Raw genomic sequence first — 11,957 nt, forward strand, 5'->3', positions numbered from 1 at the left:
TGGATGATGCGTTTACAGCACATTGGTTGCTCTGCGGTTGTGGTCCATGCTCCCCATGGTGAACACCATCAGGCACCTCCTCGTGACCTCCACGTTAGATGAAAAGCATACCTGTGGGCAGGGACCGCAGAGCGGTTGCGAGGCTGGAGCTTCATGCCCGAGGCTGTCTGGATGTCCATGCGTGTTGCCACCTGGATGGATGAACCTGAGATGCCCGTCGGGGAGCCGGGGCGAGCGGCACGTGGGCTGTGGTCAGTCCAGCTTTCACCGTGTCTCAAAAGACATCCCAACCTCTCCATGGCTCTGGGTGGATATTTTCGAGCTTTCTGTGCTTTCACACCGGAGTCATCACCAAAGCATCAGAAAACACTGCATGCTAAGAGGTAGTTTGTGGCAAGCGTTGCTTATATGTCATTTTGCAAGCGATATCATACACAATAATTAGTGTTGTGCCTCGCAGGAGAAATATCATTGCAGCTGGAAAGGGTAATGTATGCGTTGGGCTGCTCCCACTCCATCTCCTGGGGAGAATTGCTGAAGAACACAATTAGACCTGCGTGGTTTGGTGATAAGGGATGGTGGGGCAGGTTCTTGGGTCCTGCTCGTGGTGTGAGCACCTCTGAGAATACCAAGTAAGCACTTTTGCTTCTCAGCAGCCCAGATGATCTCAGAAAGCAGATAATAAACCCAAATATTCGTGGGTATGTGCATCCCATCAGCTTAGCTCTCTGGCTTGCTCCTGGAGGGCTCCACCGAGGGCATGTGCATCCATTGCTGTTCAGGAGGACCAGGCTGGTTCTTTCCATGATGAAGCACAGATGTACTTTTGGGGCTTCTTTGCCCCCTCAGCCTCCGTTGCATGCCCACCCCGTGGGGCTTATGATGCTTACCTCTGCAAAGATGTGAAGAGCAGGTTTTGGGAGGCCAGGGGAGACTGCTGCCGGTAGCATTCCACAGAAACCAGTTGCACTCAGGAGCCATCCTGCAAGGCACTGCAGCTCCCCCACGACACGCAGCACTTCCAAGAGCAGAACCTACCATTTATTTGGGGCCGGTTATGAAAACATTTAGCACCCAGAGCCCACATGGGCAGCTGGCCTCGCAGGGGACCTTGGCCAGTGCTCCGTCTCTCAGTGGGACACAGAAGTTTGGAAGAGGAGCCCGGTGTATTCCACCAGTGTGCAGAGCTGTTAGTCCAGCACTAGAAACAAAAGTGAGAAGCCTTTCGCAACCGAGGCTGGGTATTATATGACTGGCCGGGCAGATTCTGGCATGCAGCCTCCTCTCTTAGGAAATCAAGCAGACTCTTTGTCTGCTTTCCAGCAGGAACTGCTGCTTTCATTGCCCGGCTTCGCCCGATACGGGGGAAACCGGCTGGAGAGCAAAGGGAAGTTTTTCTCGCAGACAGCCCCAGCCCCCGGGGGATGATTACAGGTTAAACCAAGAAGCGTGTGAGTCTCAGCTCACCTGCCCTGCTGTCTGCCTCACGCTCCCTCGTCCACCTTCCTCAGCCAGGTTGAACCATGTGGGAACCTGGTGGAGAGGGATGGGATGGTGGGATTTGGGTAGATGCGCGCAGCAGGGAGGAGCAGTTATAAATAGTTAAATAGTAATTCCAGTGTGGGAGTGCTAATTTAAATGGGTATAGCGTGTTTACGTTAAAAATATTTTAAGTAAATACGAATTAGATTGCAAAGGATGGATGCAATTGGTTGAGTTCTGGTTTATGGTCACACAAGTGCTGGTACTTCAGGGTTGTGATTTCCCTGGAGGTCTAGAAGTGTTTGCACCATTTTTCAGGTTGAATATAAGGAAGAAGTTCTTCCCTGTGAGGGTGCTGAGGCGCTGGCACAGACTTTTCCCAGAGAAGCTGTGGCTGCCCCATCCCTGGCAGTGTTCAAGGCCAGAGCCTTGGGCGACATGGTCTAGTGTGAGGTGTCCCTGCCCACGGCAGGGGGTTGGAAGTAGATGGTCTTAAGGTTCTTTCCAACCCAAACCAGTCTGTGATTCTACGATTGATTTTTTTCTTGGAATGCCATCAGGGCTGACATGGGGGTCAAAGAGCTTTGGGAAACACTGTGCTCTTGCTGAAGCAACCACCCCACACTTTGGCGTGCCTGGTGCTCGCGTGGGGCAGCCATGGGTAGGGGTGAAGCACCCTTTGAGAAATCCGTGCAAGACATCATTGGTGGATGAGGACATCGATGGCAGGACCCCATGCAGCGCAGTCCTTGCAGTGCAAACCTTGCTGTCTGCCTTCATCAGTGCCCACGCCAGGCCAGGGCCGGCAAGCTGGGCTCCTTGATCTCCTCCTGTCCCAGCACGCAGGGGTCAGCAGCAGATAGATGGTGCCTACATCCCATGGAAGATCCAGAGCTCCCCTCCAGCGTGCTAGAAACATAGTTATGATCAGGAACATGTGAAGTATATTCATGAGGGCATGAACTTGGGACTCTGGTTCCTGGAGCACCAGAAGATTTATCTGCTGGGCCCTGCTCTGTTGCACAGGGCTGGCGTGGGTTTGGTGGGCATGTTGTGGGTTAGGGTTAGGCAGAGGTTGAACTGTGGCCCTTGGGACTGGTATCTCTTGGTGCCTTGATGGAGCAGTGGAGCATGTGGTGCTTGGATGGATGAGGTGGGGCACATGGTGCCTTGATGGATGAGGTGGAGTACATGGTGCTCTGATGGACAAGATGAAGCACATGCATTCTCCTTGTTCAGCCAAGTCACATCAGATGAAGTCCAGGAGGACAGTGTGAAGGTAGAGGGTGCCTGCTCAACTCTGAGGGTAGGATATAGTCTCTGTTTCATCGACTGTCCCTCATTCACCAGATATCCAAGCACTTGACAGTGACATATTCATCCTCAAAAACACCTTCTGAGATAGGGAAGCACTTCCCAGCTGTGCAGGTGGGAAGCTGGGGCAAGGAAAGCTCAAGTGAAGCTGCAGCCTTTCCCTGGCTACGTATCCCTGGCAGAGAGCAGGGTCATCAGGGAGAACACAGCAGAGGAAAGGCTGGAGTCAGGCCACCATAGGCCCTTCCTAAGAAGCCCTAACTGCGCTTCTGTGCTTTAGTTTTCACGTTATGTTCTTAAGAACAGCAAAAATAGGAAAGGTGAATAGTATTTAATTTGCAGCCCTGCTTCATGCCATGTTCACGAGCTACATAGCCCAGGGATGAATTTCTGGACTAATGCTTGTTTATATTTCATAGAATCCGCTAGTTTGGAAAATACCTTTAAGATCATCGAGTCCAATCTTTGTCCTTTAATGATTTTTTTTTCCTTGTTGTTGTTGGGTTTAAAATAATCTCACTGTTTTTTGCTAGGAATCTGAGAACTCTTTGTGACAACTTATCTCGGAGCATGTGTCTTGGGCTTAACTAATATTTTCCAAACAATTCAGCAGAAAGATAAACTGGGGGGGGAGTGAAGGGGAGGACTGTTGCATGTTCAAAACACTGGCTGAACCTTTGGCTAATGCGAGATAAAAAACAATGGACTGCATGTTCATTGCTGTGGTATAAACATCATCCTCTAAGCAAACACACCGCTTTCTGCTGAATGCAGAAGAGGATGAAGAGAAAACTTGGAGATCAAAGATAATTCCTAGAATTACCTCTTTTTTTCCCTTGCTGTTTTCCAGCAGTTACGGAGCTGGTAAACAAATAAGCGTTTATTTGTAAAGGAAACGAAACATGGACAAATGGAGATAAGGCTGAGGATCAGAATTGTGATTTTAACTAAAGGATGTGGAGCACATTTGAGCAGTTTTTATATGGGCAGTTTTAACCAATTCAAGCACTTTTCCAGGGTTTGCATTTCCCTGGTGAATTTCAGACTCTAATGAAGCCAGCGTTCCCAATTTTTCTCCTTTTTCTCCGTGTTTAGTGCATGCACTCAGCTCTCCACTGCACACAAGGGTTAGTTCAGGGCCAGCAGGGGTTGTTCAGCCCAAGGTGATGGAATGGATGTGTCTGTAGCTTCAGGTGTTGCCAGCACTTGTAATCTTATCAGTCACCTCATGGTACACTGTTTTTCATAATGCTCCATCTCACTTTGTTGGCTGATAGAGAATATCAGTATTTTGTCTACTTGATAAACAACTAGAACAACGGTGGTTTCTCTTGTTTTTAGCAAAATACTTGAAAGAGCAACTTTGTGTGCATGACAGTCATAAAGTTGAAAACAAAGAAAAAAACATGTATATTTGACACGTTTTGTGGGTCCTCGCCATGGTTCCAACATTTCTGGGGTGAGACATGCTGATCTCCTGCACTTTGCCGTTGCCTGGTAGAGCCATTGACCCTCACTGCACACCCTGAGTCTGAACAAAGAGGGGTGAGCATCTCCCTTGCCACGCATAGCAACATTTTGGGTGTCTCCTGAAAGCTGCTTGCATCCAAGCTGATGTTTGTAATGCAGAGATCATGGGGAGCAGAGCAGGGTTGGAGTTGGTGCACCTAAGACACCGTAGTTTCACTGCAACCCATTGCACTTGCACCACTATATAATCAGTCTAGAAGGAGACGTATTAATTACGGTGTATTGGATGTCATGCTTTCCCATCAGGTAATTTTGTGGCTGTTGGAAGTGTCCCTAAGGGGATGAGAGGCTCGGTGGTGGGTGGCTGCCTTTTGGGCAGAGCCCTTCCCTGCCAAACAGGGCTGTGCTGCTCGAGTGTTGTCATCTGATGGTTGTATTTAGTCTCTGTGTATGTGAAACAAGTGCATTTTCTCATCGCCTGCATGGGATAAAAAAAGCAATGTAACCTAAATAAAAGTTATTTTGGAAGTTGTTCATCCAAATTCTCTCTTCTCTGACCCACTTGCCCACTCTCAGCAGTGGATACTCATGTGATAACCCTTCACCCTGCGTTTTGTCACTGTTTATCTGAATTTTTGGTGTTGATAATATCTTTCCTCCCCTCTTTCTGATTTTCTGTCCTTTCTTCCTGGAAGTAGCAAAAGCCAAACTGGACGAAGAGATGGAAGGAAGGTCGTGAGGGAGAAGGAGCAGGAGGTCATGCATTTCTCATCACCTCTCTCTCCTCTCTTTTGCAGTTGTTGCAGTCTCAGGATGTGAAGGAAGATGCTGTGCTTTGCTGCTCCATGGAGGTAGGGAAGCATCTGCACCACCAACCGTGGTCCTCACTGCTTTGCCCCTTCTGTCCTTGGCTACACACGTGTCAAACAACGTGTTTCCAAACCCAAACAGCCATGTTGCCTCTTTGCGTTATAGAATCACAGGCAGGTTGTTGTGTTGGAAGGGACCTTAAAGCTCATTCAGTTCCAACCCCCTGCCACAGGCAGGGACACCTTCCACTAGAGCAGGTTGCTCCAAGCCCCTGTGTCCAACCTGGCCTTGAACACTGCCAGGGATGGGGCAGCCACAGCTTCTCTGGGAAAAGTCTGTGCCAGCACCTCAGCACCCTCATTGTTAAAACATTTCTTCCTTCTACCGAGTCTGAACCTCCCCTCCTTTAGTTTAAAACCATCCTCCCTTGTGCTGTCACTACAGGCCCTACTGAAAACTCTGTCCCCATCTTTCTTCTAAGCCTTCTTTAAGTATTGAAAGGCCACAGTAAGGTCTCCCTGGAGCCTGCTCCAGGCTGCACCAGCCCAGCTCTCTCAGCCTGGCTCCAGAGCAGAGCTGCTCCAGCCCTCGCAGCAGCTCCGGGGCCTCCTCTGGACCCACTCCAACAGCTCCGTGTCTTTCCTGTGCTGAGGGCTCCAGAGCTGGATGCAGGACTGCAGGGGGGTCTCATCAGAGCAGATAAGAGATATCACCATGAGATAAGAAAGGCCCTTGAGACTCTATCACTGGACTTTTGATGCATGTAAATGAATGCAAAAAAGTTTGGTAGCTGGGGTCCCATCACCAAATTGCATCATCCTCGTTCCTTCAAATCTCACCCCCCATTTATTTTTTTAAGCACAAAACCACTTGTATTGGAGCAAAACCTGGTCACATGGAGAGGTTTGCTGTGCTCAGCAGCAGCTTTGCAGAGAAACGCTGGTACAAATATAGCTGAGATTCATTAGTTTTACTTTTGGGAAGTGATTGGTCCATGGGGATGGATGCTTTCCTAGCAGAGAGTGGTTAAATTGCAGCCTGAATGGTTGGAATTCAGCAAAGCAATAGGCAGCCGAGGAGGAGACTTTGATTTTTTTAATGTTAGCACTTCGGGGAGCTCTGCATTCAAGCCCCGACCAGCCTTCTGTGATGGTGTGCTCATTGCTGTCCACTCCGGGCTTGGATCTTCTCCTCTGCGGGCCCACCTAGGAGTTGTGCTGCTCCATGGAGGCTCTCCAAGGAGTAATTGTTTTAAAAAGCCCTCAGAGAAGCAGCACGACGGGTATAAATGCAGATCTCGCAGGGCAGGATTTGTTATGCATACAGGAGGGCTCTGCTTATTCCGATTAATGACTGGGAGTCACTGACAGCTGTGAATCAGCGTGTAAATGAAGGGCCAGGTAAAAGGCAGGAATACCACATCACAGCCTGCACTTTGTTTTGACAATAGCATGATTTTTAGGTGGGATTTTTTTTTTTTTTCCAGAAGTAATCCCGTGTTACTGCCTTTGAAGTCAGTGGGAGCTGAACCATTCGCTCCTCCAGCAGCCCGGCAAGGATGCTTTTGAAAACCTCACCCTTCATATTCAGCTCTTGGAGCCTGCTGACGGGTGGTTTTGGTTTTCAAAAGCCACGATGCCTTTAACCTTGCTTGTTCGCCCCGCCACGCCGAGCAGGGGAGAATCGGAGGGATGGAGGGCGCCTGTAGAAGCCGGTGGGGTGTTTTAATATCATAGAATGCTAGAATCATAGAACATCTCAATGTGGAAGGGACCCCCTAAGGATCACTATGCCATGGTTGACCCCTTCTTCTCCTGACAGCTGCAGAGCAGCGGCCGTCTGCTGGAGGAGCAGCTGCCCGAGATGATGACGGAGCTGTTGGCGATAGCTCGCGACAAGATGCTGTGTCCCTCCGAGTCCATGCTGACGCGGTCCCTGCTGCTGGAGGTCATCGAGCTGCACGCCAACAACTGGAACCCCCTGACGCCCACCATCACACAGTACTATAACAAGACCATCCAAAAACTGACGGCTTGAGGGGAGAGGGCAAGGTGGGGTGGGAAGGGACGAGAAGAAGACGTGCACCTCGGCGGGATGCGGCAAGAGCTTTTCCGATTTAAATCCCCCAGCAGACCAAACCCCAGCATGCTCGAGAATACGTTCGTGGGGTGGGGAGGGAGAAGCATGTTTCTTTTTCGGCCACGTCGCCAAGTGCCACCCCCCTTCCCTGCCGTGGTTTTGTTTTAGGGGTTTCTTTTCCTGAACTCATTGCTCAAGCAGCAGCAGCGCATCCCGCCGGGTTATTGTTTGGCTTTCGAAAGAAGACAGAGAATTTGAAGGGAAAAAATGAATCCAAGTGGGGGCTAGTATTGTTTTCACACCGTCCTCCTGCCTTGCCCCGCCAACTGGCAGGAGACAGCAGGCAGCAGATGTCTCGGGAGGACAAAGCCAGACACACACTACACCAGACGCTCATAATTGATGGCTTTTGTCGAGTGGGGCTTGCGTTCGGTTTTCTCTCCCCCCTCCTCTTGTCTTTGACTTTCTGTGTGTGTGTGTGTGTCCCCTCCACTCGCCACCCCTTTGAAAGTGGATCAGAGAGCGGGATGACTTTCTAATTTGCACTGGGTTTTCTTTCTCTCGAGTGTTTGTATTTTCTTCTTATTTCACTGTATCGTCACACGGGCAGTTGCGAGCAGCTCGGGGGTGAGGAAAGCAGCTCCTTCCCGTGAGCTGAATGATGGGTTACCTGAAGATGCTGAAGCAGAAGGAGTGTTTTAAAGGGGTCAGAAAGCCACTGCAGAAGTAACGTAGCCACCGTCATCTTGCCAGTAACCTCCTCGATGGATTGAGAAACATGTCCCCTGAGCTGTGAGCTCTGGGACACAGGGGATTCTGCGGCTCTTGCTGCTCAAGTCGCCGTTATCCCTCAGCCACTATAACCCTTTTTTTTTTTTTTGTAGTAACTTTTTTTGTTTCCATTGAAGGAGTGCTTTATTGTAATTACTGTTATGGTTGTAATTATACATTTAAATCCAGGCCTGTTATAGTCGGGCCTAATAATGTACAGGGCGAGGGAGAAATGAAGGTTTGATGTTCTTCAGAGACTGTATAGAGAAGACAAGCAGCGTATGGCAAAAAGGAGGGAAAAAAAGGAACAGGAAAACATAGGAAAAGCCAAAAATAGAGGTTTTGAGCTTGGCTTCTAACTAGCTGAATTTGCTATCCAGTGTTTTTAGGTGTGCGGTGTACAGGAGTGGCTCTGTCCTGTGTTGGGTGTAAGCAGCACCGTGTCATTGAGGGTTGGGTGATGTATTTGGAGAGGGAGAGTTTGCTCTGGGATCCCTGTGTTGCTCCATCCTGGAGCATCCTGAGGGAGAGGGCGGCTGCAGGGGGTGATGGAGAGACGCTGCCTTGGCGGGGAAATGCCCAGAGGGCAAGGAGGCTGGTAGGGAGGAACACCACACGGTTGCATAGTGCCCCAAACCATGAACAAGACCTGGTGGTCTCCTTGTTTGCTTGTCTAGTAATGTTTTGACTTACCAAATCACTTCAGGTGCTTATTTTGGTGAAGCCTAATGGGGATGCGAGCTGCGCCATCCCATCTGCGCAGTGGAATAGGAGCCGGAGAAGACACGATGCCAGCAGCCCATCCTGTTTTCTTCTTACTATTTACTTTCCTTTCCTTTCTTGGTATTAAGAAGAGAATTTACGCCACAGCGCCAGCACACATGGACCCTGGACCAGGCAGCCTGGGTCTGAACTCAGCAGCTCAAACCCCTTTTTTCAAGCAAGATGTTGAATTTCTGATGGTTTGTAGAGAAGAGAGATTTCACCCCGACCTCTCTGGATGTGCAGTATGTTCTCGGGTGCCTTATGAATGTGTTGGTCTGTCTGTGATGGGGAGGAAGCATTCGCTGCAACATTTAAAGGGCAGAAATTTCCAGCAAACAAAACATAGCAGGAGGCAAGAGACCTGCTGCTGCAGTTCAATATTGAATATTCATCTGTTTGTCTGCAGATGCGGTTTCAAATCCGCATACGGAGCAAGAGGAGCGAGCTGGAAACGGGAGATTCGGTTCTCCTGTCTACCCAGAAAGCAGCAAAATGACTGCTGGATGCCCTGGAACTGTCTGGAAAAACTGATTTCTGCTTCGTGGATTCAAGCCTGGGAGCTTCACATAGTGACGGCGCCTTGCGTTGGGTCAACTTTGTTATTAGCAATGGGGTTTGATTGATAGTGTTAATGAGCAGCTGATTAAGGCAGCAAAAAGCCCGTCAGTATTACAAGGCTCAGGGTTGCTCCCATTGCTCTTGGCTTTTCCTGCTCCTTGGTTTCTCGGGGAGCAGATGTGAAGGGGATATAACACCCATCGCAGCGCACCCAGGCACAGCATCGGTCTTCTGGGAGAAGACCTGAAAACCACTTCTGTCTTCTTGTTGTTTTTAAAGAACAGAAAATCCCTGTAACAGGGGACAGCCTGATGGGTTGGGGTGCCAGGGATCCTCCCGACAGTGATCCAGATCACTGCTCTGGTCCCTGCCACTTATCTTTTTCCCAGAGAATTGGGGATTTTGCTTTGAAAAACCTGAATTTTCACCCATCAGTGCAGCAGGAGGCACTCAGCCGCAAAGTGTAAGCCACATGGCCGTATCTCTGCTTAAGCATTACCCTACTCCTACCAGCTGTGAAGGTTTATTCACTTTTCCCACTGGGGTGCAGTCCTGCAACCCCCAATAACCAGGCTTGCCCGAGGGCTTTCCCCTCCAACACTGGGATTTCTCCCACTGAAGAACTTCTGTGTGAAATGCGTTGGTTTTTAATGTCTTGCCATTTATCTCTGCTATTAATGTACATTCATGCAGCCATTAACTGCTTTGGTACATTGATCACTCCGTTGATGTGTGAGAATCAAAATGTTGACCAAAATGTTGAGATTTTTTTCCCAAAATTACATGCTGCCAATGTTATCTTGCTGAAGTCCATCAGGAGGGAGCTGGCAGGCACGTGGCATCATTAACCACAGAACCATGCTGGGAAAAGAGGTGCCACAAGTTCATTTGATGGGGCAGGATGGGGAGCAGCGCTGGGAAGTTTTTGGGGTTCCTGGTGAGCGCACCTGGGGATGTCACTGAGTATTTTCTTCTCTCTTTTTTGGCTTTCTTCAGAAACAGTCGCCAAAGAGTGTGTTTCATAGAATCCCAGGCTGGTTTGGGTTGGAAGGGACCTTAAAAGTTCCAACCCCCTGCCATGGGCAGGGACACCTTCCACTAGAGCAGGTTGTGAAGGTGCAAAGCCACTGGCTATTGTCTCCCTGAATTAGCCAGGTTTGATCTTCACTGCTCCATAGAAGTGTCCGTGTGGGGATTTAATGTGCTGTCCCCATATGGCTGCATCAACAAAGGGCAAAATAACCTCCTCAGGCCAAACGTGTGTGGGGCCAAACCTCGGGCTACTGTAAACGTGAGTGTCTGAAGCATCTGCAGAGGAGTGATGCTCTGGACCACTGCTGTGCTGGTCCCCCTCAGATGCAGAGCAGCTTTGCCAGCTCCTTGCCAGACTCCCCAGCATCTAATTCACCTCATTCCCAGTGAAATCATTTCCAAACTGAAGGGTTTTGCTACCCACAAAGTGACTTGCTCCATTCTCTCCCATGAGGGGTTTCACCCCTGTTTGGAGAAGTCTCATGTATATGGAGGTGAAATGAAAATGGGGGGAAAAGTAGGAAAAGTAAGCAATTCGCTTGGTTCGTCTCTTCCCCTGACAGAGATTAATTAGTATCTATTCTTGTCATGATTGATGGCTTTGAAGGAAAACTTGTCAGAATAACTTACGATTTATTTTCATGCTTATTTTTATAACATCCCTCACTTGGAAGTCTCCCAAAATCTTAAATATGATTTTATTTTACTTTATTTCTCCGCTGGGTATTTTATGGCTTTACACTAATTTTGCTCTTCTTGGTGTTAGCTATTAGCCTGTCCCAGTGATACTTTCAGTATTTTTTCAGGAGGAACGACACTAAGGGTTGCAAAAAGTCCACTGTGGATAGCCAAGGGAGCTGCGGTGTCCTGCAGAACACGGAGTTAACGCTAGCAGTTCATTATTATTTTTTTTTTTAAATGTATTTATTTGCATTTGAAAAAGCAACGTTTTTAATTTAATCATGTTTGTTAAACTGAGCGCTTTTAAAAAAATAAAAAGATAAAAAAGAAAGGAAAAATGTTTTGGGGAGAATAAAGGCTAGGTATTCATACTAGAGAAAACACAAAGTGGTTGTTTTCAGATTCCAGAGACTGTTACAACAAGGGAGCTAATAATTCTTTGTGGCAATTCAGTCTTTGTTTATAGAACATCCAGACCCACTGTATGCTATAAAATGGATCATCAAGTAATAAATGTTTAAAGCTTGACATCTTCCCATCTCTTTGTGGGTGCACGCTATCGCTTGTGCTGGTCTGGGAGAGACCTTCCTTTTGTTCACGATGGAAGAAAGGGAAGATATGGAGGGGAAAAACATCCCTAACAAAACATCCCACTGTCTGCTTGGAAATGTGGCAAAGGGACTGATCGTTCCCTCCTGGTGCCAGGTCAGATCCTGCACAGTGCTGTGGCTCTGGTTGGGTTTATCCCTCTCCCCATCGCTTCTTATGGGGTGAGGATGAAGCCTATGGGAGCGGTGCAAAGGGCTCAGAGGTCCATGGGTGATGGATTAAGCCCCTCTCCTGGCTCTGCCTCCATAGCCACATGCACCCCAGCCCCTGTCCCGAGGGAATTGCCCAGCCATCCATTTGTGTCCAACCTCGGCTGGACATGGGGGTCTGCTGGAGGACCCCACATTTACCACATCCATTTCACCCAATGCTACAGCACGCAGCAG

At 48.8% G+C, this 11,957-nt stretch overlaps 1 protein-coding gene across 4 annotated transcripts in view; it reads left to right on the forward strand.

The window, feature by feature from the left end:
• CTIF (cap binding complex dependent translation initiation factor) overlaps window positions 1–11,490 on the forward strand; it is a 150,677-nt gene extending 139,187 nt beyond the window's left edge. For all 4 annotated transcript variants that reach the window (XM_030512942.1, XM_030512939.1, XM_030512940.1 and 1 more), the window contains 2 exons: window positions 5,064–5,117; window positions 6,898–11,490. In XM_030512942.1, the coding sequence (XP_030368802.1) occupies window positions 5,064–5,117; window positions 6,898–7,113 (270 nt within the window). In that variant the 3' untranslated portion in view covers window positions 7,114–11,490. The remainder of the gene's footprint in view (window positions 1–5,063; window positions 5,118–6,897) is intronic.
• The last annotated feature ends 467 nt before the right edge of the window (window positions 11,491–11,957 follow it).

The sequence above is a fragment of the Strigops habroptila genome, chromosome Z, assembly GCF_004027225.2.
Source record: "Strigops habroptila isolate Jane chromosome Z, bStrHab1.2.pri, whole genome shotgun sequence".
Lineage (NCBI taxonomy): Eukaryota > Metazoa > Chordata > Aves > Psittaciformes > Psittacidae > Strigops > Strigops habroptila.